The following is a 25,130-nucleotide window of genomic DNA, read 5'->3' on the forward strand; positions in this document are numbered from 1 at the left end:
ATTAATCCTACAAAAACTGGTTTTAATTAAAAGTATCCACTTTATTCTAAATATGCTTAACTCAGGTAAAAATCTTATGACATTTTATTGTGTGTATTGTGCTCGAGGATTACTAACAGAATTAATACACTTAGCCACAAATTTGGCGCGAAACTGTTGAGAGACATATTTTACTTCGCGTTAATGTCTCTAGGGGGCACTATTTAATTAAAATTTTTTTTATTTATTGTGATATTCATTTAATACAACCTTAGAGTTAAAATAAACTTAATTAATTATGTTTTTAAAATACTGTCCTTCAGAATAATAATTTCTGATCATCCTGTATTATTAAAGTAATTATCGTTTAATGAGAATTAACTTAATATTCTTATCTAGTTTTCATTGAAAATTCTTATGAGATCTAGGAAATTTTATTGCTCTCATTAAATTACTATTTCAATCTTTAAAGAATAGATTCGGACGCCCTTCAAGTTATTATATATTTTAAGTTCACGATTGTTGATCGATAGGTCGAACTGTTGACGTATTTTTATGACAGTTTGTGAGTGAGTGGTAAGAGTACAGTAGAAAGAAGCGTTACACTCCGTAAGTTATTTTAGTTTTTAATGATACTAAACTATAACTATACAATATTGTTTAAGATGACTTACGTTTTGTAGAAATGGTTACGATGGGCGAACCTCTTACTTTAGCAAATGGTAATTTAGTATACTCTAACAATATAATGTACAATAATTTCAACTTACTTATCCATCATATTTATTTGCAGATGTTAAGAGGTCCATTGAGTTGTTAGACAAATTACAAAAAGGTAATTACTTAGATGTATCTTAAGGGCAAGGATGTGTTTCAGAATGAAGCTACCGTATTAATTACTATCCTGAGAATTACTATTTTTTATATATAGGACTTCATAGCAGTTATTTCCTCGTAACATTCTTGGTTTGATTTATTTTCTTGTAAGAACCATGTATGTGATAAATGTCATTCAATATCGAATAATAGATCTATATTAACCAATTATATTCATTGTAGGAGGTGAAGTACCTGCTACAAAATTGGCTGCCTTACAGAAAGTTTTACAAAGTGATTTTCTCAGTGCTGTAAGAGAAGTATACGAACATGTTTATGAGACTGTGGATATTCAGGTGTCGTATCTATATGTTCTTAATACATGAACTGCAGATTTTTATGCAAATGCATATTCTCATAAACACAGCTATATTAAAGGAACTTAGATAAAAATCTGTTTTATTTGTCAAGTACTTTAATTTGTATTTCACTTTTATAGTTTGTGGAATATTTCTAACTTTTTGCGTATTTAAAATTCCCATAAATGTATAAAAATTTGCAGTTCAATAATAATTGATTTGGTAAATGTGATACTAAGATTAGTAATTACAGGGTTCTCAAGATGTTCGTGCATCAGCCACAGCAAAAGCAACAGTTGCAGCTTTTGCAGCAAGCGAGGGTCACGCTCATCCACGAGTCGTAGAATTACCTAAAACAGAGGAAGGTCTTGGTTTCAATGTAATGGGAGGCAAAGAACAAAACTCTCCTATTTATATTTCACGAATCATTCCCGGAGGTGTTGCCGATCGACATGGTGGCCTGAAACGGGGCGATCAGCTTCTCTCTGTGAACGGAGTGGTTGGTTTTACATTTGTAAATCGAGTCTACTTAATAACTAGACTCGAGGATTTATGTTTACATTTAGATTCCATTTTTTTTTTTTAGTCATGTTTATAAAGCTGTGAATTTGCGTAAATATCCACAGTCTGTTAATGACATTATACTTATATAGCAACTTTTACAGTGTGTCGAAGGAGAAAACCACGAGAAGGCCGTAGAACTATTAAAACAGGCGCAAAACTCGGTGAAACTGGTTGTGCGATATACTCCTCGCGTTTTGGAAGAAATGGAATTGCGATTCGATAAACAAAGAGCAGCGCGTAGGCGCCAGCTCATGCAATAAAATCAAAAATCTCTATTATTTTCCTTTCAATGAACTAACTATATACATATTATCATCATTTTAATTTCCCCTTCATTGTTCATGAACTATAGAAGTTTTTAACTATTCTAACTAATGTAACTTTAGTGAAATCTCACTTGTTATATTGTAACTATCTGTGTTCTATGTTTTAAAAAAAACGTTATGTATAAATGTTACACGGCTTTGTAGTCATTTCTTTTTCCTTCTTTACGTAGCAAACGCTAATAAAACTGCAACGCGTATTTTTAAAAATACTAGCAGCAAGGTGAGATTAAATTTATCGTCCAATAAGCCCATTTTATTCTGGCCTTACAACACAAGTGTATGTTAGTGAAAACGTATGGAATTGGTCTATACGCTTTATATCTTTACACGATTGGTTGGATTGTGACACACTTGTAGTTGAGAGGTCAAAATCAGATGAGCTCACTTGTGTACTCGCACATATGTTTTAACACAAATAGGTTATGTGTATGTACGAGGCAGGTAGCTGTCAAAAAGAAGCATTGTATTTGATAGAGCTTAATTAAGAAAACGAAATTAATATATTGTGTTATTGGATCGGAAATAAATAGTTATTTTATGTAGGTTCGGTTATCGACCATAAAATGTAAAGATATGTGTGAAAAATTAAGGTGACCTAACCAACTAAAAATACTTTAGGAGGTTATCAAGAAGGTATAAAGATTATATAATTTTTTTAAAAATCAAGAATATATTCGTAAATATCTTTCTTTTTTTTATAGATGTTTTCACACTAGCTGATGAACCTGTAATATAATAGTAATAGTTGTATATGAAAACTAGTTGAAAGATCTAACGACAGTCATGGCAGCAATAAGACACACACTGCAAAGGGAAGTGTTTACACCTAGCGATGAAAAATTGCTAAGTGTGTGTTATGTGAGTAAGGCATATAAGAAAAAGAAAATGAGCTTTTTATGTCTGACCACAACCACGGACACACCTTCCTCATTGCTGTTGTATCAGGTTAAAAAGAATGATAAAAATGTATTTAAGAAGAAGCAGTCTTGGTCATTAAGTGATATTCAAATTGTTGATGGAGTTAAGAATGATTCTATGGACTTAGAATTGCATATAGATAAAGTATACAAATGGTCTGTGACAACAGCTCAAGAGCGGAGAACATTTATCAGCAATTTGTATACTTATTCTTGTAGTTTAGCTCAAAGACCACAGTTCAAAAATATTCCTAAGGAATGGCTTATAGATCCTAGTTTATTGAAAGAAAGTGATAGTATCACTTTTACTCCAGGTACATAGTGAAATTGAAGTTGAAATGAATGAGTATTTAGTATACTACATTTTATCATTTTTATAATATTGTAAAATACTTTTAGAACTTCTTACATCACCTATTTCATCAGACTATCAACCTATTACCGAGAAAGAAGCTGCTGACTTAAAACAAATGATGGAAAACTGTGAATATGCAGTTTCTAATGCTGAACTTTTTATGGAAACACTTTCCAAAGACCTCTCCATTCTTGATGGGGTAAATTATAGTTTTCAAAGAATTGTTATACATAAATTGCATATTCTCTTAATTAAAACTACTACAACAATTACAATCTCCAGAGATTTAGATTAGAGTTGAAATTAATTTTTTGTAATAACTGAATACAGGAAAATGTACAGTCAGTTTTGGCCTCTGAAGCTCGTGTAACTCAATTGATGAACAGTATAGAAGCTGCAATAAATGAAGCTTCAATTGTAGAAGCTCGTCTTGCAGCTTATGATGAAGCACTTGGTAGAATTAGAGAAGTTATGGCTCGTGTGGGTCAGAAAAATCAAGCTATCCACACAGCTAATAATAATGCAAGACTTTTGTTAGATCAATTAAATACAGTAATTGTAAGTTATTTTATGTAGAATTATCTTTCTTAAAACAGTACAGAAATTTTTAAGAATTTATCCATTGATTTTATCAGTCACAGTTAGATATAGCACCAACTCATCAGCGCGTTTTGAGTGAAGCCGAACTCCCAGGAGAAAAAGAGGAACTTAGTCAAGCAGGTGCTGCACTTCTGAAAGCAATAACAGCTCCTCTACCACCAGGACTCGACAAATTAAGCGCAGTAAACGAACAGAAAAGACGACTCGATAAACTTAAAGCAAAGTTTTCTGTAATTGTGGCTAGGCATCTAAACAATCTTTTCATACACTTGGTACATGTGTTTACGTGACTAACATAAATCAATAGAAAAAAAGAAGACACGCTTTATCAATCTATTTCACACTGCCTATTTTATAGGGCAACGATGTTGGAGATATGTCAATGTCAATGACAGACTTGATTCTTCCCACACATCAAGCAGTTCATCATGAACTCGAACCATACACTGAATTAATGCAGTTATTAAGAGCATTAGATAATAAGGCTTTTGTACAGTTAACTAAAGTTTATACAGACACTATGAGCAAACTGTATAAGAGGGATTTGAAACGATTCTTTGAGGAAGCAAAGAACAAACTTATTTGCAAACGTCTTCAAGGTATAATAGTATGTTTTCATATTCTCATAAAAAATGGTTTATTTTTTATAAATGAAAAGCTTCTTTAAGCGAGTACATCGAAGTCTAGTGGACAAAAAGGAGAGGACCTATTGAACCCAGCGCCTATTTGTCTCCTGAGTGGTGAAGTTTGGGCACCTGTAGGGGATGGAAATTTGTTAGATACAGTTCTTGATTGCATGCTGTCACAAATGCAACCAGTATGTCTCGCGGAACAGGCCTTTTGTATCTCGTTTCTGCAACTGGATTCTGTTCTTTCTCCATCGAAAGTACGTAGATCATACTGCTCCAGAATATTGCAACATAAAAATGACTAAGTATATTACTCTATGCACCAGAGTAGTGAAATGGAGGAAACTGATAGTACCAGTAACGGAGCCGCGAGTCCTGGTTCAGTAACTTCCACAGCAAGTAAAAAATTGGAGAGGCAAGTAAACGAGGAAGTGCGTGCGACGATGGCAGCTATATTCCCATCCTTGGAAGCTGAATTGAATAATTTTATTGCGTTCCTGGATAAAATCGATAGTTTGTGAGTTCGTTTGCTGAGATTTGGAAAACGAGATTTTTAGGAAATAATTTCAATCATACATAAATGTTTACAGCTGGTGTATGTATGTCTTGGTCCGTTTATCACAGCACGTGATGTCAGCGCAAGACACTGGCTCCTTTTTATCCATGACATTCGCTTCTGCTTTGATTCAAGTTAAAAGAGCATTCGATAAATTCATGCAGACACAGTTACAGTCAATTTTATGTGACACAAAAGTTAATCGTAGAAATAAATGTGGCATACTACCATACGTAGAAAACTTTGGGCCGTTTGCAAGAACAGCAGAAAAAATTTTTAAGAACTCTGATAGAAAGGTTGATCTTGAAAAGTGGTACACGAAATTAGTGAGCACGATGTTCGAAGCTATTGTTATTCATAGTAAAGAACATCATAAAACCCCGCAAGAAGTTGTCAAGATGGGTAAGCTTAGAGTATTAATGATTATCGATAAGTTTACATTTGGTAATGCTAATCGTGCAAAAATTACATTCTAGAAAACTTTCATCATTTATATGATCTTCTGTCACAATTAAAAATATCTGTGCTTGACCACGAGCGTAAAGAAGCTAAACAGAAGTATCAAGACGCTTTGCGCGCATACGTAACACAGTACTTTGGAAGACCTTTGGAAAAGCTTAATGTTTGTTTCCCAAATCTCTCACAGTACTATTACAATTCTTTGTCTTTTAATTATTTTAACGATGGCCCTGTTTACAGTTATTTTTCGAAGGTGTGCAAGCCAAAGTTGGGGCTGGAGTTAAAGAATCTGAAGTTAGTTATCAAATGGCGTTTAGTAAACAAGAACTTAGGCGCGTTGTAAAAGAATATCCAGCCCGTGAAGTTAAAAAGGGCTTGGAAAATTTGTACAGAAAAGTTGAGAAGCACTTGTGCGAAGAAGAAAATTTGTTGCAGGTAAATAGAAAACCTTGTCAATTCATTCAGGTCTTATTCTTTTCAGTAAGTCATCGATATATATTGCTCAATTATTCATCACTAGGTTGTTTGGCGTGAAATGCAAGGTGAATTCATTACACAATATATATACATACAAGAATTGATTCAGCGGTGTTATCCAGACAGTATGGTAACACTTGAATTTACTATACAGGATATTTTGGAATTTTTCTCGGAAATAGCGCGATCTCATTGAACATCCTAATAATTGGAAGCTGTAAAATAAACGAAAGTTTGCAATACAATTTAATATTTAGACCAAAATAATATAATTTGTTAGTCACAAAATGTAAATATTCAGTTTTCACAAGAGCCATGCAAACTTGAATTGTCTTTTCATAAAAGACAAAATGAAATATTATTTATTGATGAAATTTACTTTGATAATATTATTAATGGTTAAAGTTGTGATTCTGTAAAATAAAAGATAACAATGTAGTTTATTAAAGAAACAGAAGAATATATCTTTCAAATGAATAATTAGTATTAATTCTTATGCTTCTTCTTGACAGAAATGTGCAAATATAATAAAAAAATTCTATTTATAATAAATGAAGATGTTGTATTATTGTTTCAAATAGAATAATTACATTAAATTACAATATTTTTTATATACTACAACACTTTGTGTATCTATTTTTATTCATTTACGATTCACTTTCTTTCTTTGGAACTGGTGCACTGAAATTAAGCCAGAAAAGTCCATTCATCCTACCCTGAAAATTTAAATATCATTGTGAATAAATGGGTTAATAAAATATAAAAGAAGAAACTCTTACAATATTGACACGTACAACTGCAATGGTACCAATCACAGTCACAATGCCAACTAACAATTGTAGATTATATTTTGTCTCAGCTTTACTGTGAGCTTCCTTCCATGAACCACATGGTATAGGTAATTCATCCATGTGTGGTGGTTTCAATTCAGGAGGTACATGATACGATCGAGTACCTTTAATTATAATTGCAATTATAGTCACTAACTTGTTCTAATAAGAAAAAGAAATTAAAATGTCTACTCAAATGATACATAATATTTTAAATCCCACATAATTGGTTATTACTAAAATTAAATCTTCCATTACCTTTTATTATCTAAGTATATATATATGTATATTATTAATTAATCACAAAAAATAGAAATAACAATTTATTACTGAATATTCGGTTATAATTCCGGGTTATTTTAGGCACAGGTGTACTGAGAAGATTTTAATTAAAAGTCAGAATATTTCTACTTCGCAATATTTTTAAAGTATAAGCAAATTAATATGAACTGATATTACGTAAGGGATCTACAACGAAAAAAATATTTCAAATATTCTAATAAAAAATATTGAAATACTGTTTAACTTACTGCTACGTGCTGTTTGAATAACTGGTCGCAAAATCTGCCGGAACATTTTGTGGATTAAAGCTCTTTGAGCTCAAACGAAACGCAAATTTCTCAAGTGTAAAGCGGACGACAACGTAGTTCAAACAGCAGGTTCAATACTAGCCTAGCCACCATAATGCATATGACGACGTATATTACGTAGAGAGGAAAGTCATTTGTCAAAATCTTTCAAATGTTGATAAAGTATTTTTTTATAAAAAGACAGCAAAAATAACAGTAAGTATGGAAGAAATTTAAGAAAAACTTTTTATTGAATCGAACTGAATATTGAGTTATTTAAGTAGTTCGAATGAACTTTCTGGAATACTCTAATTTGTTTGGACACTTAAATTACTCTGTATTGAGATACTTTTAGTTAACGAAAATACTTGTACTATTAGTGAGCTAACGATTTAATTTATTATTGTACATATTTATGTATTTCAAAAGTGACATAACTTAAAAAACAGACTTCTATTCATCGCTAAAATACTATTGGTTGAACTTCAAAATTGTGGAGTTTAAAATATAGTAAGTAGATTCATAATTTTTTTTAAATTTACTAATTATTTCCACTAGTAAGAGTTAAGCATACTCTGTCTCAATTTTTTATGATTTTCTGTGCACTTACAATTTTTGGAGCTTCTTAATTTTGGAGTAGAAATGAACAATTCATACAGGCTTTCCAGTTCATATTTATTTTAACACATTTGAAAAAATATAAGTCTTAGGTAGAAGTTACATAAAACAATTTTAAATCAACCGTTATTTTATTATTACCACTAAAAATTATTTTCTAAAATATTGACCGTTACATATTTATATTGTAAAAATTAAAGACAAAATGAACTTGTGTCTCTTTCACGAGATAATGGTTATAAAAGTAAATGATAAAAATACTTATTACCATTATATATTCTGAAATAGACAATATTTATAATATTTTACTTATACAGCAAGGAAAGATATAATTGTTTTACATCCGCCGTTTTATATTTTCAATAATAGTACATATAATTTGTTTCCGGACGTGTATTAATATAATGCCAATTAATTTCACCGCTTCATTTTATACATTTGCATCATATTTGTATATATTTCCAGCTAATATAGCTCAGGAAATAATGCAATTCGATTTTTCTTGTACATTTCCATCAGCTTTTTCGATCTCTATCAGTAACGTATGAAAAATATCTGCAACAGACTGGAACAGAACAAAAAATGTACATGAAAGGCATTCAGAATTATAAAAAATAAGGGGATGTACCTCATTCTGTTTTGCACTGGTTTCTAGGAAAGCTGCATGCCAGGAGTCTGCCAAACGCTTGCCCTGTTCTGTTGTTATCATTCGGTCTACATATAAATCAGTTTTATTTCCTACTAATACAATTGGAACACTGAAATAAATTAAGAAACATTACATTAGATTCTATATATCACATTTTCTCATAAAAAAATTCAGAATTAAATAAATATCGTACTGGACTTTTCCTGTAATATCCAGTAGCTTGTCATAAATAATTTGTACAACTTCGAAACTTTTTGCGCTGGTTATACTATACACAAGGACATAACCGTGGATGTCCATTGAATACTGTGTAGGAAATATACTATATTCATCTTGACCTGCTGTGTCTACCAACTTAACTTCATAATCTTGGCTATTTACCCGTGTGCTTTTAGTAAATGCTGAAAAAGATACAAACCAATTGTATCAGAAAATATGTAATATTGAATTTAATAGGATCCTCATCTTTTAAATTTTGCATCAAAGATTTCATAATTTTCTGAAGATTCAAAGTTGATGTAACTTCCAAAAATAAGTACAGAATTTTGTAAAAGATACTACTACCATATACTTTAGCATTTTACTTGCAAATTACATTTTAACAAATTTGTAAAGAAGACAGATAGCAAGATGAAGGGTGCTACTACATTAGGTAGATTTAATTGCAACAAATAGAAATTGAAATGAGCACTTGAATTTTATTTTGAACATAAATACATACTAACTGAAATAAGATTCATGCATATTATTAACAATGTCTGTACATGCTGTGATAAATTAGTTACTTTGTGTAACTAATTAATACTGAGAAAGAAATGTAACTTAATTTGGATGATTTAATTGATGGAACTGGGTAGAGTAGTTTTACATCATGAATACTTAGATATATTAATGAAAGCTATCAAGATTCCAATTAACTTTTTACTTACTTTTTTGTTAGTAATATATAATGTCTTGTATCAACCACAAATGAGATTTCTTTTGAATAAAAAATAAAGCATTATTAATATTTTTACACAATTCCAAATTATAATGTAAAAACATTTAACAATTTTTATTTCTGGTTTAGAAACTGCTCATTTGCTGGATACAAAAGATCTCATACAATACCTATTAATTAAATAGTAATTTTTCAAGAATTTATTTCTTGTTTACAGCATGAACTATGAACGGAATGTGCAGAAAATACTACTAACAGTGTAATTAGAAATCTTTGAAGTAGCGTGTAAGACAGGTACTTCTTACTATTTTCTATAGTGGGGTCGTATGAATCCACAAACTGTCCCTCGACGAACTGTATGCTCAGCGACGACTTGCCTGTTTGCATTAATGAAAATGAAAGAGTACTGAGTAAATTTGTTCAAATATTATATTTCAGAAACAATTTAAATCAGGAATTAAAAATATCTATAATTTTATTGACTGATTCTTTATTCAAATTTTTTTTCTAAAAGACAGAAGAAAACAGGAAAACAACAGGAATAAAAAAGTCAATGACATCACCAATATTAAATTTCTTAAGTTTTAGTAAATTATTGGTGCATGAAAGTTAAAATCTCCAATTATAAGTACTGTTCCATTACCTACGGATCTATAACCCATAATAGCTATTTTCCTTTGCTTTGGTGGCATCTTTCAGCATTTATGAACACAATGGCTACAATGATATTCCATAAAAGCTGGTGCATACTCCAGTTACCATCTGAGAACATAATAAAAAGTAAAACATAACAAAGTAGATAGCTTCACATTCTTTCGCATTAAAATAAGAATATCCAATAGTAAGTAAACATTCAATAATATCACTGCTCTTAACGCTGATCCCACATTCATTCCAATTATAATCTTCATTTTACGTGAAACAAGTAAAACAACATTAAAACTTCCACAAAAGAAAGTACACACGAAAGCTTCACTTCATTTGTTTTCCACTCAGCTAGACTAAAGATAGGAAGATATACATATGCATTCGATGACACTTTGCATATGCTTCCTTGATCACTATGAACTACGATTACATCACAAATGTTTTGCACAAATAATAACTGCGATATTTTTAAATACATAGGGTTATCATTTGCATATTCGCGATTCCTTGCCTCATGCAAGCAGTTACCACAAACCAACTACAGAATCTACAAAAACAAAAAAAATCATATACAGACACCACAGACACAGTAGTCCTTCCTCGCAGAAGGCTACTCTCTATTCTCTCAATAAAATCATTAAATTGAAGCAACAGAAAAAACACACACGTGTGAACGTATGTAAATGCATTTATATACGAATGCATGTGCGTACATGTATATTACGTTCTTGCACATCGGTGTGCAATACCTGACGACCTATGAACCAGAAAATTATTATTTACTCTAGAGTAGTATATATACAGATGTCGATACATCCATCGTGCCTCACAACAGAAATATACCTCTCATCTCTCATCAAAACAAACCCCTGCAGTTCGATCCGCGTCCATCGAACTACGCATCGAATGCACATGCACTACTCACCGAGAGAGACGAGGCACATTAGATGCGTTTCATATTAATCGACATCTCGGCTCGCCAAACATTCGACCGACGAGATTGAAACGTTCGAGCAACGATCTCACAGACGATTCTCTAGCACCAAACGAAAGCACGACTGTTTTTCTTTCGTTCGCCAACGCGTTAATTAAGCGCCCACTGTCCCACCGAAGAGCGCAACGTTCCGATCAGAGAGACGAAGTTTCACGGGGAAACGATGTATTACGCACTTGGAACGAGGCGGACCAAACGCCTTGGTGTTCGTTTACCAGCGATTATCGTGTATCGCGAGGCACCGTGTTAATCTTGCGAACGTTCCACGAAAAATATCTTCGTAACGATCTCTCATTTATCGGGTCGGTACTTGTACTGAAAAATCTACAACAATACGAGATTTCGCGAGTGCCTGCCAACGGATGTTCCGATATAACGCGCCATCTGCTCGAATCGTTCGGGAATTAACGAGTTTGAATGCCAGCAGCGGTTGTTCTTCGCCTCTCGCGGCTATTTCCGGTTCCTGCGGTGACGACGAGATTTGGGATCGTTCGGAGGAAGAGGATTGAAAATGTGGGAAAGGAGTTTACTGAAGCGACACAGAGGGTTTTAAGATGGACTGATCGCGAGGAAATCGTGAGTTTGGTCATTTTTTTTGGTAGTTCTGTAAGGATCCTTAACTCTTAAATGCTTTTGTGGAATTTAAGTTTCGTGTACTGCACATGATGCATTCTTTATTTTTACCTTTATCGTAAATTACACATTGGCTTTGAATAAAGGTTATTATTTTTTAATTGTAAGAATTCAAAGAGGAATATTAATGATATTTTAGGGTAAGTAAAAAGGTCTGCAATTTTATTCTGTATTGCTCTGTTGACTCATTATTGGTCAGTAAGATTTTAAAAAATACAATTTCATAAAGAGGAAGAGGAAAATGGTTTAAATCGTTATGTGGAAAATATTGTAGATTAATGTCAATGAACTCTCGATGTATTCAATCACACAGTAATACTTGATCCTCGCGCTTTCTATTTTCTTATCGAAGGAAACGATGAATAAAAAAATGAATGTTTGACATTGAACTCCGTTTTATTTATTATTCAGTGTGAGTATTTATTTTGCACCAGTAAAGAGAAAGGTGAGCGGAGCGGCTAGACACTTGATCGCGAGAGATGCCAGGATTTGCATGATTTTTTCTCACTCTCTTGTATTTTATTTTTCTTCCGTGTGTCTCGCGAATCGAGCCAGCGGCTATTTCCTCTCGGTACCCTTTCGATAAGCCTAGCTTTCCTCGGAAGCCGAAGTTTCTTTTATTTTCACGTTCAATGAATTTATGAATTTATGAAGAAACGAAGTCAAAGTACAAATTTAAAGATTCATTTTACTTTTCAAATGCTGAGACTTGTACCCACTTGACTTCTTGTATTCTGAATAATTTTGCATATTAGATGCATTCTGTGACTTTCTAGCAATGTTAGAGTGAATTAATCTTTAAAGTGACAGTAATTGTGGTTTTTACCAAATTTTTTGGTAACAAAGTGTGCATTAATATTAATATTTTTTTACTATTTATAGAAGTTAAATGTGGAACCGGTGTAGCAATACCGTGTTAATTGCTAAGAGCACTATTCTTTTTACATCTTGAAGCTTTCTCTGACAGATCAAGAAGAAAGTTTACGTGCTTGGAAGAAAAGATAGCATCGCCGAGGTTTCAATTTTGAATAGACTTTTGCGTTTCCTCGTGTAATTATGTCGATTAATTTTGTGAAATCGGTAGTTTGTAATAATTGTAAAACGAGCATGAGTGTAAATATTCGATACGTATTATTCATTAAAGCGTCGATTTTAATTACAGAGTATTTCGTGATCAATGCAATTCACGTTGCCAATCAGGCGAGCATAAATGGGCCAGAATATTTAAAACCTAAAGATTATTAGATTTTTTTAGAATAACTAGAGACATAATCTGTGAAAGTAAAGGGAAATTAGGAATCTGTAGAGTCTGAAAAATAACTAGATTGAAAGTTTTGTTATCAAATAATAATCATCCAGTTATCCTAATTTATTTATTAACTCGTAAAAACGATAGTACGCGTCACTCAACCTGATTGTCCACATCTTTCTTGAGTTTACAGTCGATTTCACTCATTGATAATGCAGCGACACGTGCGCGACATGAAAAGCAATAAAAGATGTGTGAATGTTTTTGTTTTTTTTTCTAGAACGAAGATTTAAATTTAAATGTTTTACTCATTACGAAACCTCTCTGCTTGAAATTAAAAAAACGTTGATTTTCAAGCTGTTCTAAATTTAGATTCATATGCAGTTATAGAATAAAATTTATAAAATAAATGGGAACGAAAATGAGCTGCAAATGCAAAAGAGGTACTTTCGAAAATCATTTTAATGGAAACTGTATGTGTATAAGGGGCAAGTCATGTTTTCTCTTAAATAAACGATAGTAATCAATATAGTGGAGAAATTCACACGCTGTGTGTAACTTTATAAGTAATGAAGTATACATTTCATTTTCATACATACACAACTACATGGGCTTTTAGTATTTTAACACATAACTGGTCATGCTATTAAATAAATATTATATGAGACCGTAATTTCTGTTCTCAACAACTTTTCCTTATTTAGCTTCATTTACTTTGTATGTTTTATTTTATTTACATATCGTCTTTCCAAACTTACTTCAGTCGTGTCACCCAAGAGGCCACATTTCTGTAAATGACTTTGATTTTTAATGATCTATGATCTCTTTATCAGAAACGAAACAAAATCATCTTAGTTCTTCGTTAAAAAATTCGAACTCTCTTTTTTAATAAAATCTAGCGTAAAATAATTTCAATTTTTGAATTATTTTTATCACCACCATAGAATACTTATCACTTGGTTGTGTGATCAGCCTTTCGTTAAAGGAATTACCTACTCTCAGGAAACCATCGAGAAAACGCTAGCAACTTTGTAAACAAATAAACTAAGGACTTTCACCTACTGTTAAAAATTCAACAATAACTACTGGTGAATCGAATATGTATAGAGTTAAAGTGCACCCAAATGTATAGTGTTTCGATAAATAGAACCCTTGTTTATCTTCTGAACACATAGCAGAGTAGCTGGTCTACCTACAGGTAGTGCAATTTTCACAGTTACTGGAGGGCATATGAAAATGGAAACTGTGTTTTGAAAAACTCGATTGCTGATCGGTAACTATTACTTACAACGAATAAACCGTGATACCTGCCTCCGGTAAGGATCGTAATTATCGAACCACTTTCTTCTATCGATCTCTTCATGCCATGGACATCGATGTGAAACTGATTGACTGCTTCGATAACACGATAAGAAATGATATAATTTGATGTCTTTCTCTTGTGACAATTTATGAGGTATTTCGCTAATGAGAGGAATCAGGTCTTTTACTTATGGGTTGTTTTAAATTTATTGCTGCTGTAAATGTAGAAACTAATGACTAACAAATCTCAGTATTTATTCTACATTTCGAAGATATCTGATATATCGATAAGCAAATATTAGTAAGAACACTTAAATATTGGATACTGTTTTATTTTGAATAATAAATTGATTTTTGCATCAGTCTTTTTTTTAATAGACAGTATTTATTTAGGAAGCTTGTATAACGTATCGAAACTATTTCCTGTGCACATACAGGAAGATAACACGAGTTTCACATAAATATCATAGTAAGAATTAATGTCGAATGTGCTGATTAGGTAGCGAATGCTATTTGATTAATTGGCAAAGACTGCTTCTTTTCTCGCAATTATTACTTTGTAATATTCTAATATAATTATAGAGGAGACTACAAAGAATATCTATAGATTGATAGAGTTATGGCTACAACGTATAATTATAATGGAAATAATGTCAGTTACTTATCTCTTCTAGTCATCGATGGAGCCCAAGAAACGCGGACAGTTTCCCCTTTAAGCATTGCATGTTCCATTTTCGTCCTTTTCTTCATTTATCCGCGAGATCAAACGGAGTTGAAGCGAAAGTGAACTAGCAGGATTCATATTTATACGTGGCATCGATGCTCCATCGTCTTCATTTATTATTATCACTCTCCAGATTAAAAATATTCAACTACGACAAGTTGAATCAATATCATGTTTTACTTTCGGTTAAAAAGAAAAAGAATTACTGTACGTAAGTTTAGAACACTTTGAAAAGCGAGTTGATGAGCAGAAATACAATAAAACATGATCGAATTTCCACAAGCTTTAGAAATCTAAATCTAAATCTATTTCTAATTTCCTATTCTTGGAAAATTTGCTATTTTTAAACGAACGACTTCTACTTTAAACACAATTTTCTATTTTTCTATTATTCTATTATCTATCGAATCAGTGAGTTGAAGAACAGTACAAGTCCAAAATTCGCTGTTTTTACATAATTTCGAAACTATATCTGAACACATCCTTTTTTAACACTGAAGCTAGAAAACCCAGTACAGGTATTTCAAGTTTCAGGAAAAATAACAAGAAACTAAAATCAACGATAACAGCAAGCTGGAAGTAAATTACTAATCAACAAGCGGAATGCACTACTGAAAACGATCCTTTTATCAGTTATAGTCAGAGAAATCATGAAATGGAAAATTTAGTAACTCCCTGTGGACTATTAGGAACTCTTGCTGAGATATAATACAAATTCAGGCAAAATATTTGATAAGAAAACAGTGTAGCGAAGACTTAAGTTCGAAAGTGGTAGCGACCAGTCCGACACCAGCACGTGCCGAGTTCCCCGAGCAATATAGAGTAATCTAACGTGAATCGCAATGGAATAAAACAAAATCAGGGTCCTCGGGGCTTGCAAGAAACGAGAGTAAGCGGGTAAGGTATAAAGGGGATACCGTATCATAGGAATTCACAGTTAGTTACGCGAATCACGTACTGCAGACAATCCATCGGAGTCTGTGAGCTAAATCGCTATCATGAGGACGGAATTACTGTTGCAAGTAAATCGTGAAACAGATTCACAAGCGTGTTCACCCTCAGGCTTAATATATTCATAGAGATTTTAATTAATCGTCCCTTTTTTCTTTCTTCGATTCTGTGAACATACAGTGTGTGATTTTATAAATTGTTATTTATGATAAAACAATCTGCGAAGTTGCCGTAAAATTGTCTTCTAAACTGTTTCCAAGAAAATTGTTTTGATTCGATTGTGACTTTGAAAGTGTACTTTTTTTTCTATGAAAATGAATTTTAAATTGATACCTAATTCTTTTAAGTTTGAAAATGGGGAAATTAATTGATATTAGGAATTTGAAGTGGGGTTTTTGAAATTATAAATTCAGGTATATCGAATTTTTTTTTTAGATTATCTTACTCTCGACGGCACTGATGATTACATCCTCTGAAGGATTTTTTTTTGAATTGTGAGTAATATAGAAATAATTCTCATTTGATAATTCGAAATTTTTTTAGTAATGTCTGATAACACCTGCTAACAGAATTAAAATCCAACATTTTTGAATTTAAATTAAAAATTCAAATTCAAATTTAAATTAAATTTTTGGCGCGAAGAAATCTCACAACTTAAACGAAACATTATATTTCAGCCCTAAAAAGATTCTAATGAACTTGTGGCAGTCGTTAAAGGAAAAGAAAGAAGCAAAGAAATGGCCTCATCACGTACAGCATTATCATGTCCATTATTATCCACACGTAATATACGAACCACCAGTAAAAGCGCCTAAAAAACACGAATTAGAAGATCTTCACCAGTATGTAGTACTACTATAAACCAATTTCAACAATTATCGCAGAAAATCCAATAGTCTTAAATTACTCAATTTAACTTACCTCTGCCCACGAATTCTTCATTTTCTACAACTTTTTTATCGATTGTTTAATAACGAGAAAATAATGCTCAGCGAACATCTGTCGTTGCTTGGATGGAGCGATCACGAATATAAATATATCCCCGAACCGAAAATTAGAATTCCTTCAAAAATAAAAGGGGCCTTCTTTGAAGCTTCACCATGGGAACACGAAATTTTGGGTAAGTTCGGTGAACTGCCTCTTACTTTTATACTGAATTATTATTTTATACTGAAGAAAGTTTTTTAATAACTTTGCAGAATCCGATTTACCAGAAATAAAGGCTCACAGCGAGGACGAAGCTATACTTGTCGAAGTTCCGATTAATCAGAAAATCATTATTGAACCTGGGCTCAAAAAATCAAAATCCAGCTTATGGTCAGCACTTTTTCACAAGTTTGATTCCAAGAACGACTTGCATTCATGAAATGAGAATTTAGAGGACGATGTGTCGTAAGATCGCCCCATGTTAGGAATGTTAGCAACAGTAACAATTGATTTGTTGCTTTAAGTACGTCGAGAGTGCAAGAGAAATGACAAAAATGAAGCTTTTTAAAAGTAAGATCGAGCACGTACACCGCCAGTTTGTTGAATTAAGATTTGTTTAGAGTAGACTTTGTAATTTGACTTGCAAAGAATTTTGCAATACCTCGCAATATGAGGAACATCACGAGTCAGAAATAATTGACGACAGATTCCTAGTTTCTTAGTAGTGTACAAATATATTGTTCCTTTTATAATTATGGATGTTAAATAATGCTATTATACATGTAACAATACTAAGAATGTTTAGAATGTTTACATTACTTGTTCATTTGTAGTCTAAGGTGTAAGAAGTAGTGTGATTAATATTAAAAATAATAATTATTGTATTATGATGTAATAGTTCTAAAGAAAGAAAACAGTGCCTTTTTAAACAGTTCTAAAAAGCAGGAAATGCTATGTTATAAGTCCTAATTATAAGCCCACTTTTTGTAACAAAGGTAGGACATTGACCATCACTATTATCTCGATTCAATTTTAAGTTCGATCACCCTTCAATTTTAAAATACTTTTTGCTCAGAAGGTTTCAACTTCTGTTGCTTTTTAAGTCGTATTCTTTCAGTGAGCGCTTTATACGATATTTCCATTAATCGAGTTATTATCGAAGGTGGTGCCAACTTTCTTTCCTCGATACGAATCCTTTGCAACTCTTGGTGATCCATTTCAAAATTACGTGCAAGCAGTGACATGTATTTGCGATCTGTTAGACGCACAATGTGACATCCCATCACTTTCTCTAACCGCGATCTTACTGGTGGATAATTTATTCTGTGAAACCCAGGAACGATTAAATACTTGAGAAAATTGTTAAAATTACACCTTATTGTCATTCAGAAGGGATTATAATAGAATTTCGACAAGGAACTTTTTATCGCGTCTCCAAACTTTATCAATTACTTGTGTTTTAAGAATGAAGTCTCAGATTGTTACATATTGATGAGTTTTATATTTTTATTTTATCTTTTTTACGAAAGAATCTCTGGAAACCTTAGAACTTACGCGTATTTTAAATGCTCCGTTTCCCACCATTTTAAAGGTACGTCGAAAGGGTCAATGGTGGTAATGAATATTTTCTGTACAACTTCTACTGACTTTCTCCGCCTAATCGTCTCCTTCTTTTTCACATTTGCAATTTCTGCATTTTTATTGTCATTTTCATTGATTTGCATATCATTTTCATTATTTTCTGCGTCATTTTTCTCATTGTCTTGGTTATTTCTCACGCGTGACTTTTGAATCGTAGTTGCTTGCATAGTGCAAGTATTCTGAGTCTGACTACTTCACAATTTTGCCATTTAATATGTATAACTGTTTCGTATTATCACAATGATGTCACTGATCATTATTTTAATTTCGAAAGTATTCAAAAACAGCACATGACTGGATAAGTATTATCAAATTTTTATTTTACGCGTGAATTTAGCAGATTCAAAAGCATAAAGTATTTTCAGAATTCTAGAAAAATTCTCTGAACAGAATTATTGTACAAAGTTAAAAGAATTCTTTTTTCTGGTAAAGCAGATCATTTTGATAAGTTATTTTTATACAGATGAAAATTTATTTTCTCGCGTAATTCGATTTTCTTTCTCTACACCTTGAAGTAAGTTCAAGAAATTTGAAATAAGTTGAATATTCCCGCGCGTACGAATATATCGATTTAAGGTTCGTTTCCAATGATATGACGTAGAATACAGCGTTACAATTCAATGCAAAATGTACCTAAATTTTCTGTTTTCCCTTATAGAATTTCTAAAAAAATGTGAAAATAATAAATAATAATATAATAAAGTAGTAAAATATTTCTAATGCTACTGCATAAAGCTACCTTTGCAACACAAAGGTTGCGAAATTTTAAAATTATATCAAATGTACATATATATCTCTTATTAAAAATAAATTAGGCACAATAATATATACAATTCTAAATAAAATGTCAATAAGAAGAGTCTAAAATTTGCATAGTTGAAGTCGTTCATTTATATCTCCGATCCTTAATACTTTCAGAAACAAACATGGCGAAGTTACTGGGGTTAGATAAACTCGCTAGATTTTGGGAAATAGTAAAAGACAACGGCGGTATTTTAAACTCTTTGCGTACTCTACAAAGGTTAATATAATACTACATATTTATCTAAGTAAAATTTATGTTTACAAGTCTCATACACGTGTTCAATTGTTATTACCTAAGTAACCTAATAATAGGTCGTAATTAATATTTTTCGAATCACAAAAATAATCATTTCTGTCATTGCATTATTTGTTCATATTCTGATTGTTTCAGAGTTGATGTTTTAAAGAGCGGTACCTTAGTAGGCGAAGATAAATTTGGAAACAAGTACTATGAAAATAATTCATATTTCTATGGTAAGTTAGACATTTAAAATATGCAATTGTAACTTATAGTTAAACTTAAAATTAGTAGCATAGCAGCTACTTTTTCTTTTAATTAACAATATTGAGCCATTATTTGTGATAGTTTGCTGTTTTGTTGAGAATATGTAATTCAATGACCTTTTTAGAAAACTTTTTACAAGTACTACTGTATTGATATGTTACTAGTTCATTCACAAAGAATATTATATTTTATAACAGCTAGTAACAGATGGGTGATATACGCAGAAGAAGTAAATTACGAATACGATGGTTCTCAAGTCCCACCAGAATGGTTTGGATGGTTACATTATAAGACAGACCTGCCCCCTCACAAAGACCCAACAAGACCGAAATATAAATGGATTGCAGAACATAAACCAAACCTGTCTGGTACTGATCAGGCTTACATGCCTTACACTACTACAAAGCCAAAAATTGAGCCTTGGAAGCCACCACAGTAATGCACATCTGTTGCATTTGTGATTAAGTAATAGAACTGTCTAGACTAACTACAACAGTGATAAATATACCTTGTAATTAAATGTAAATAAAATAGTTATTTGTGTGAAGAATATACAAATGTATACATAGTAGACAAACAGAATAGTTATAATTATTTATTTAATTTTACTATTTGTATATTATATATACTGCCAATAAGATTAATACCATTTGTGCATAATTCTTCTTTCTTTTAATCAAACTTAGAACATTATCTGCTATTTGTATTCCATCAACAGATATCTATTTTACCAAAACTTTTCTGTAAAGTAGAATTAAAATTTTCACACTATTAAATTATGTTGTATAAACTTTAAATTTATGCATTTTGAATGGAAATATAACACAATATTTTTTTATAGAATACGTATAAACCAGTTATAGGAACTCGAGTTTCATAGACTTTAATGTATATCGTAAAGTTCGCTATATCGTCTTAAATGGCTATAACCATAATAGTTTATTGGCATTCCCATTAGGGTTACCGGAGGGAGAAAGAAATCGTGAAAGAATGTCGTTATCTTTGTCCCTTGTTACTGCTTTCATATTGATTAGCCCTGATTACCAGTGGTAGGGAGACAGTACAAAATGTATGGACAGAAAACTTCTGGTCGTAAGTTACGAATTAAAGATACCACGAGAAAGTTATGGCATCCGATTGTGCGGTGATTCCCCCCCATAAACGTCGAGACGGCGGAATATAAGAATATATTATGTGAAAAAGAAGAAAATATTCTAATACAGTAATAGTTTCCGTTTAACACAAAAACTAGAAATATAATAGGTGAGTGATATCAAGCTATGGATAAGGAATTATTGAAAGTGATGTGAACGTAATTCGCATAGTCTCCCATTCTACTAATAGTAAGTGTTTTTTTGCCACTTTCGTATATGTTACTACTGTGATCATTTAATTACCTATTGTTTTATTTGTGAATAATAATTTTCTGTTTGTAAATTTTATCTGATTCCATTTCGATTTCGCGATTTAAAATTTTTTTAATCTATCCCTCATTAAATAAAATATATTGTAGGCTTTTTATCAATATGGTAAATCGTCGTAAGACTAAATCTCAAATCAAATACTTTGCATCCTCGCAAAAGAGACTATTGGTAAATGAGGCAATAGCGCACGTGAAAAATGAGAATTATTACAAAGCTATGTATCTGTTTAATCAAGTAAGTTTTTATAAACTTTCTTCGTTAGCTTTTTGGAATTTCCATAAGATTAGAAAGCAATCTTATTTCACACTTTCACTTAAATCTCATTGAATATGTCAATATAGGTAATTTAGTATTGCAGCATTTATCGTATTTAGAAAAATATATAGCTTAGAAATAAATAATTAATGTATAATATTTTTAAGTTCAAAAAATTAAATAACTATTTGAGTATGTTCCTCTCAATTCATTTTTGATAGACAAATTTTGCTCGTCCTAATTTTTTTCCGAATTACAAATTATGTTCGTTTGGTTAGGAATTAATTTGCTAATTTCTGTAAAACACGCAAGTAAAGTTTGACTAAACGATAGTAACAGTTAGTAGAAATTGTCGTGATCACGATATTGCATGTTACACTTTCGTTCACCGCTGTGGAAGTAGTTATATCTATAAACTGATCTTTGTTTCTATCATGCCCATTCAAAACTTCAGAACTTCACTCATTAAACTTCTTCCAATGTGTACTATCTCTTAAAATAGTTCGATATTATGCAAAAATAAGCGGCTGTTTCCTTTCAAATGAAAAACAGAATTCCATGGAAAACAAAATGCATAAAATAATTTAATAATACTTCCATAAAGTACTTATAAAAGAAAAAGGAAAGTATAAAGAAAGCATTAAACCATTTTCTTCCCTTTTTTGCTCTCAAAAAGATTAATATTGTAAAATATGTTTGAAAATTTAAGCAATTCAAATTTTCTAAGACCTCTAATATTCTAAGACCTCAAACTTCTATTAAAAAAATTTTTAATGATTATTATTTGTAAAAAAAAAATTCGAATAATTGCTCTAACATTATAATTATTCTTATTGACTGTGTAAATCATACCAGGTCAACATATGCTTTATAATCCAAAGAATTTCAAGTTCTTGATAATACATAAGAGATATCAGCAATAGTGAGTAGACTTAAAAAATTCAAATAAATCCAGAATACCTTCGCACACATGCGATCAAATAATCTCGTGTGCCGAATTTGTCTGCATTGTTGACTGTTTCTAAGGTAACAACCCCTTTGGCAAAGGTGTCGGCAACAACACGTCTGTTCCACACGCAAGATATACGGATGTAACTTGCTATTCTAAAACAGTCTTGTGAATGAAGCACAGCAAGTGATTCGCGGTGTCTTATCGTGTGGCAATACAGGCGAAATATTAGTGATTCTTTTACTATAATATCTTGCTCAAAAATCTAAAATATTTCATATATACTCAAAAATAAAAACAGTGAAGTACAATCCACATAGAAAGAGCTTAGATAGAACTAACAAAAAAGTATCAAAATAAATCCAAACGATAAACAAACTAATTAACAATATTAGAAAAATAAAAAGCTCAACAATGAGCGAAGTAATTTTACGCGAATCCACGGACACTTCTGATGCCATTGATTCTAAGATCAAAGGCATTCTAAATCCCACGTTACACCATCACGATCTCCTGCAAAGCTACGTGAGAGCTCCAGTGGAGGGTACTTCCGGTTCGAAACAGTTCGAAGAACCAGTGAATAAAAGTTCCTCCTTGGACACCTGCCTCGCCACAGAGACCGCCGAGGACGTTGACAGAGAAAGTCGCACCAATACTGAGAGGAGGAAGAAGAAGAACAATAAGAAGCAGCAGAAGGAAAAGCCCAATGACAAATTGTCTGTCGAGTCGGAGATGAACATTCAAAAGAAAAAGAAATGACGCCGACAGGACAATGGCGCTCGTCGCCAGGAAGAAGTCTACACCGACAAAGATCGAGCTGCCGCTGTAAATATGGGTACTAGAGACATCAAGCAGTCGTTAAAAATGAAACAGAAACAGGATCGAAATTTACAATTGCCGGAAGACACTGAGCCGAGCGCCATGCTCGCTTTAGGATTACGCGAGATGCGCATTGGTGATATTAAAGTCGCTATGAATTGTATTAATAAGGTTTATGTCTTTTATTCTCGGTGTTTTTACGTATTACCCTATGTCTGATTTTAGGGTGGAATATTTAAAGGGGAACTAAATATCTTCGATATTTATGATTTTATGAAAAAATCCTCTTAGAACCAAGCTACACACTATTTGAAAAAGCACATGTAATAGACGACAGAATTTTTTCTTAAGATTACTTTTTTAGATTTCAAACTCATTAATAGAATCCTTTTTAAATACAGTAATTTTGTCCCGAGGATTTTCTTCCTAAAACTATAAATAACAGAAATTAGTTAGGTACTCTCATTTAAATTCTCTATCCTATATACTGGGAATATTAATAGCTTTCATCTAACTTTACTAATTATATATTATCAATTGTCAGATTGTCACTTACATTTTTCATATCCTTTAGCCTCACTTGTACGTGATATAAACATGCTTACAACTACACAGAACGCACAGAGCTATGCCTCACATACACAATGCACAGCATACACGCTTAAAATATCGTTCTTGTGCCCATGCATAGCGTGTGGTAACATGAAACATATAGAAGATGCTTTATCGATCCTTTCAGGTGATTTAAACTGTGTTTTAGAATCCTACAAGATTTATGTTTACACAGGCACTGGATCTCGAACCGAATGACAAAAATGCATTAATAGCGCGGAGCAAGTGTCACCTGTTATTAGGGGAGCCACAGAAAGCGTTGCAAGATGCTGAAAACGCGTTACAACAAAAAATGAAGAACGCCAGTATGGCAAAAGCGATGTATTGCAAAGCGGAAGCGTTGTATCATCTTGGAGACTTTGAGATGAGCCTTGTGTACTATTATCGTGGGATGAAGATCCGTCCGGAATGCGGGCAATTTCGTCTGGGTGTCCAAAAGGCGAAAGATGCAATACAAAATATGTTGCATAAAGATTGAATCGTTAAACCATTAAAATACTTTTAAGTCTAATACGTAATGTGTAATGTTAAGTCTAATAATATATTTAAAACAAGTATTATTTGCTATTCAATTACCTCTTCGAAACATAGAAAGAATTTTAAGTTTGGCATGTTTTGGAATCAATAAATCTTAATATTTAATGCTTATCAGTAGTAATCAAAAATTTATATAAAACAGTAAGACATTGTACATAGTAATAATTAGAGTAAGAGTATTAAAGTAATACACATTCTAAAAATAAAAATGGGTGTAGTATTTTTGGAGGAAAATATTAGAAAATAAACAAATGTTACCAACAGTATAACATACTTGATTTTATTACTAAAACAATTTGTTTTTACCGAAAAAACTCATAAATTATTCAATAAATATATACATATAGAAAAATCATGACTCAAAAAATTTGAATTTATTTAAACAACAATAGTTATAATTATAGTTGATATTGTGAATATTCTGTTTTATATTATCTTTGGTCACGTAGTTCACGTTTTGAACGAGTATTGTTGAAATTGTTTAATTTAAATAAAATCAAATTGACATTTATT

General features: G+C 31.9%; 9 protein-coding genes across 18 annotated transcripts; 6 read left to right on the forward strand and 3 right to left on the reverse strand.

The window, feature by feature from the left end:
• Nucleotides 1-512: 512 nt before the first annotated feature.
• Nucleotides 513-2,175, forward strand: Veli (L27 and PDZ_signaling domain-containing protein veli). 2 transcript variants are annotated; one of them, XM_076389067.1, is made up of 6 exons: nucleotides 513-588; nucleotides 663-701; nucleotides 773-814; nucleotides 1,039-1,151; nucleotides 1,408-1,653; nucleotides 1,820-2,175. In XM_076389067.1, exons 2-6 carry the CDS (start codon nucleotides 665-667, stop codon nucleotides 1,976-1,978), a joined length of 597 nt encoding a protein of 198 aa, XP_076245182.1. In that variant the 5' UTR covers nucleotides 513-588; nucleotides 663-664; the 3' UTR covers nucleotides 1,979-2,175. The 2 variants fall into 2 exon arrangements, with proteins under 2 accessions (XP_076245182.1, XP_076245184.1); XM_076389069.1 differs by having other exon boundaries at nucleotides 572-588; nucleotides 645-701.
• A 435-nt stretch (nucleotides 2,176-2,610) lies between these two features.
• On the forward strand, nucleotides 2,611-6,522 carry Sec3 (exocyst complex component Sec3). Of its 2 annotated transcripts, XM_076389066.1 has the most exons (13): nucleotides 2,611-2,677; nucleotides 2,746-2,902; nucleotides 2,990-3,275; nucleotides 3,361-3,515; nucleotides 3,647-3,874; nucleotides 3,952-4,188; nucleotides 4,275-4,515; nucleotides 4,585-4,802; nucleotides 4,872-5,062; nucleotides 5,136-5,503; nucleotides 5,578-5,723; nucleotides 5,801-5,995; nucleotides 6,081-6,522. In XM_076389066.1, the coding sequence occupies exons 2-13, from the start codon at nucleotides 2,828-2,830 to the stop codon at nucleotides 6,231-6,233; spliced, it is 2,493 nt and encodes an 830-aa protein (XP_076245181.1). In that variant the 5' UTR covers nucleotides 2,611-2,677; nucleotides 2,746-2,827; the 3' UTR covers nucleotides 6,234-6,522. The 2 variants fall into 2 exon arrangements, with proteins under 2 accessions (XP_076245181.1, XP_076245180.1); XM_076389065.1 differs by having other exon boundaries at nucleotides 2,746-3,275.
• Nucleotides 6,523-6,573: 51 nt separating this feature from the next.
• Cox7b (Cytochrome c oxidase subunit 7B) lies at nucleotides 6,574-7,553 on the reverse strand. The gene is made up of 3 exons (XM_076389070.1): nucleotides 7,398-7,553; nucleotides 6,832-6,992; nucleotides 6,574-6,753 (listed from the first exon to the last, which is right to left on the reverse strand). The coding sequence occupies exons 1-3, from the start codon at nucleotides 7,441-7,443 to the stop codon at nucleotides 6,685-6,687; spliced, it is 276 nt and encodes a 91-aa protein (XP_076245185.1). The 5' UTR covers nucleotides 7,444-7,553; the 3' UTR covers nucleotides 6,574-6,684.
• Nucleotides 7,554-8,092: 539 nt separating this feature from the next.
• Nucleotides 8,093-11,643, reverse strand: Rheb (Ras homolog enriched in brain). 4 transcript variants are annotated; one of them, XM_076388432.1, is made up of 6 exons: nucleotides 11,217-11,575; nucleotides 10,287-10,405; nucleotides 9,949-10,020; nucleotides 8,897-9,104; nucleotides 8,683-8,812; nucleotides 8,093-8,619 (listed from the first exon to the last, which is right to left on the reverse strand). In XM_076388432.1, exons 2-6 carry the CDS (start codon nucleotides 10,333-10,335, stop codon nucleotides 8,530-8,532), a joined length of 549 nt encoding a protein of 182 aa, XP_076244547.1. In that variant the 5' UTR covers nucleotides 10,336-10,405; nucleotides 11,217-11,575; the 3' UTR covers nucleotides 8,093-8,529. The 4 variants fall into 4 exon arrangements, with proteins under 4 accessions (XP_076244547.1, XP_076244546.1, XP_076244544.1 ...); XM_076388431.1 differs by having other exon boundaries at nucleotides 8,093-8,812; nucleotides 11,462-11,643; XM_076388429.1 differs by having other exon boundaries at nucleotides 8,093-8,812; nucleotides 11,217-11,588.
• Nucleotides 11,644-11,702: 59 nt separating this feature from the next.
• Nucleotides 11,703-17,884, forward strand: LOC143185434 (uncharacterized). Of its 3 annotated transcripts, XM_076388427.1 has the most exons (6): nucleotides 11,820-11,861; nucleotides 15,712-16,090; nucleotides 16,580-16,638; nucleotides 16,822-16,986; nucleotides 17,137-17,264; nucleotides 17,344-17,884. In XM_076388427.1, the coding sequence occupies exons 3-6, from the start codon at nucleotides 16,604-16,606 to the stop codon at nucleotides 17,508-17,510; spliced, it is 495 nt and encodes a 164-aa protein (XP_076244542.1). In that variant the 5' UTR covers nucleotides 11,820-11,861; nucleotides 15,712-16,090; nucleotides 16,580-16,603; the 3' UTR covers nucleotides 17,511-17,884. The 3 variants fall into 3 exon arrangements, with proteins under 3 accessions (XP_076244541.1, XP_076244542.1, XP_076244543.1); XM_076388426.1 differs by lacking the exon at nucleotides 15,712-16,090 and having other exon boundaries at nucleotides 11,703-11,861; XM_076388428.1 differs by lacking the exon at nucleotides 15,712-16,090 and having other exon boundaries at nucleotides 11,828-11,861; nucleotides 16,558-16,638.
• A 130-nt stretch (nucleotides 17,885-18,014) lies between these two features.
• LOC143186270 (uncharacterized) lies at nucleotides 18,015-18,879 on the reverse strand. The gene is made up of 2 exons (XM_076389842.1): nucleotides 18,626-18,879; nucleotides 18,015-18,394 (listed from the first exon to the last, which is right to left on the reverse strand). Exons 1-2 carry the CDS (start codon nucleotides 18,877-18,879, stop codon nucleotides 18,127-18,129), a joined length of 522 nt encoding a protein of 173 aa, XP_076245957.1. The 3' UTR covers nucleotides 18,015-18,126.
• A 700-nt stretch (nucleotides 18,880-19,579) lies between these two features.
• Nd-b17.2 (NADH dehydrogenase (ubiquinone) B17.2 subunit) lies at nucleotides 19,580-20,603 on the forward strand. Its single transcript, XM_076388433.1, has 3 exons — nucleotides 19,580-19,733; nucleotides 19,908-19,990; nucleotides 20,219-20,603. Exons 1-3 carry the CDS (start codon nucleotides 19,639-19,641, stop codon nucleotides 20,458-20,460), a joined length of 420 nt encoding a protein of 139 aa, XP_076244548.1. The 5' UTR covers nucleotides 19,580-19,638; the 3' UTR covers nucleotides 20,461-20,603.
• Nucleotides 20,604-20,740: 137 nt separating this feature from the next.
• LOC143185433 (outer dynein arm-docking complex subunit 4) lies at nucleotides 20,741-24,635 on the forward strand. 3 transcript variants are annotated; one of them, XM_076388423.1, is made up of 3 exons: nucleotides 20,741-21,364; nucleotides 21,535-21,679; nucleotides 24,256-24,635. In XM_076388423.1, exons 2-3 carry the CDS (start codon nucleotides 21,548-21,550, stop codon nucleotides 24,556-24,558), a joined length of 435 nt encoding a protein of 144 aa, XP_076244538.1. In that variant the 5' UTR covers nucleotides 20,741-21,364; nucleotides 21,535-21,547; the 3' UTR covers nucleotides 24,559-24,635. The 3 variants fall into 3 exon arrangements, with proteins under 3 accessions (XP_076244538.1, XP_076244540.1, XP_076244537.1); XM_076388425.1 differs by having other exon boundaries at nucleotides 20,741-21,284; XM_076388422.1 differs by lacking the exons at nucleotides 20,741-21,364; nucleotides 21,535-21,679 and adding an exon at nucleotides 23,394-23,639.
• LOC143185438 (uncharacterized) lies at nucleotides 22,726-23,408 on the forward strand. The gene has a single exon (XM_076388434.1). It carries the CDS (start codon nucleotides 23,064-23,066, stop codon nucleotides 23,406-23,408), a length of 345 nt encoding a protein of 114 aa, XP_076244549.1. The 5' UTR covers nucleotides 22,726-23,063.
• Nucleotides 24,636-25,130: the final 495 nt, after the last annotated feature.

The sequence above is a fragment of the Calliopsis andreniformis genome, chromosome 12 (assembly GCF_051401765.1).
Source record: "Calliopsis andreniformis isolate RMS-2024a chromosome 12, iyCalAndr_principal, whole genome shotgun sequence".
NCBI lineage: Eukaryota > Metazoa > Arthropoda > Insecta > Hymenoptera > Andrenidae > Calliopsis > Calliopsis andreniformis.

Excerpts from the sequence above, each read along its gene's own strand:
- Veli (XM_076389067.1), top strand. The coding sequence starts at position 665 with ATGGTTACGATGGGCGAACCTCTTACTTTAGCAAATG. Across the intron at positions 815-1,038 it reads GTTAGACAAATTACAAAAAG|GAGGTGAAGTACCTGCTACA; the intron begins GTAATTACTTAG and ends TATTCATTGTAG. Across the intron at positions 1,152-1,407 it reads ATGAGACTGTGGATATTCAG|GGTTCTCAAGATGTTCGTGC; the intron begins GTGTCGTATCTA and ends TAGTAATTACAG.
- Sec3 (XM_076389065.1), top strand. The coding sequence starts at position 2,828 with ATGGCAGCAATAAGACACACACTGCAAAGGGAAGTGTTTACACCTAGC. Across the intron at positions 3,875-3,951 it reads ATCAATTAAATACAGTAATT|TCACAGTTAGATATAGCACC; the intron begins GTAAGTTATTTT and ends TGATTTTATCAG. Across the intron at positions 4,189-4,274 it reads ACAATCTTTTCATACACTTG|GGCAACGATGTTGGAGATAT; the intron begins GTACATGTGTTT and ends CCTATTTTATAG.
- Cox7b (XM_076389070.1), bottom strand. The coding sequence starts at position 7,443 with ATGTTCCGGCAGATTTTGCGACCAGTTATTCAAACAGCACGTAGCA. Across the intron at positions 6,993-7,397 it reads TATTCAAACAGCACGTAGCA|GTACTCGATCGTATCATGTA; the intron begins GTAAGTTAAACA and ends TTATAATTAAAG. Across the intron at positions 6,754-6,831 it reads TGATTGGTACCATTGCAGTT|GGTAGGATGAATGGACTTTT; the intron begins GTACGTGTCAAT and ends TTAAATTTTCAG.
- Rheb (XM_076388431.1), bottom strand. The coding sequence starts at position 10,335 with ATGCCACCAAAGCAAAGGAAAATAGCTATTATGGGTTATAGATCCGTA. Across the intron at positions 10,021-10,286 it reads TATGGGTTATAGATCCGTAG|GCAAGTCGTCGCTGAGCATA; the intron begins GTAATGGAACAG and ends TAATGCAAACAG. Across the intron at positions 8,813-8,896 it reads GATATTACAGGAAAAGTCCA|TGTTCCAATTGTATTAGTAG; the intron begins GTACGATATTTA and ends AATTTATTTCAG.
- LOC143185434 (XM_076388426.1), top strand. The coding sequence starts at position 11,703 with ATGCCAGCAGCGGTTGTTCTTCGCCTCTCGCGGCTATTTCCGGTTCCT. Across the intron at positions 16,639-16,821 it reads GAAGGATTTTTTTTTGAATT|CCCTAAAAAGATTCTAATGA; the intron begins GTGAGTAATATA and ends ATTATATTTCAG. Across the intron at positions 16,987-17,136 it reads GAATTAGAAGATCTTCACCA|CGAACATCTGTCGTTGCTTG; the intron begins GTATGTAGTACT and ends AATAATGCTCAG.
- LOC143186270 (XM_076389842.1), bottom strand. The coding sequence starts at position 18,879 with ATGCAAGCAACTACGATTCAAAAGTCACGCGTGAGAAATAACCAAGAC. Across the intron at positions 18,395-18,625 it reads ACGGAGCATTTAAAATACGC|AATAAATTATCCACCAGTAA; the intron begins GTAAGTTCTAAG and ends TGGGTTTCACAG.
- Nd-b17.2 (XM_076388433.1), top strand. The coding sequence starts at position 19,639 with ATGGCGAAGTTACTGGGGTTAGATAAACTCGCTAGATTTTGGGAAATA. Across the intron at positions 19,734-19,907 it reads TCTTTGCGTACTCTACAAAG|AGTTGATGTTTTAAAGAGCG; the intron begins GTTAATATAATA and ends TGATTGTTTCAG. Across the intron at positions 19,991-20,218 it reads AAATAATTCATATTTCTATG|CTAGTAACAGATGGGTGATA; the intron begins GTAAGTTAGACA and ends ATTTTATAACAG.
- LOC143185438 (XM_076388434.1), top strand. The coding sequence starts at position 23,064 with ATGAGCGAAGTAATTTTACGCGAATCCACGGACACTTCTGATGCCATT.
- LOC143185433 (XM_076388422.1), top strand. The coding sequence starts at position 23,481 with ATGGGTACTAGAGACATCAAGCAGTCGTTAAAAATGAAACAGAAACAG. Across the intron at positions 23,640-24,255 it reads CTATGAATTGTATTAATAAG|GCACTGGATCTCGAACCGAA; the intron begins GTTTATGTCTTT and ends ATGTTTACACAG.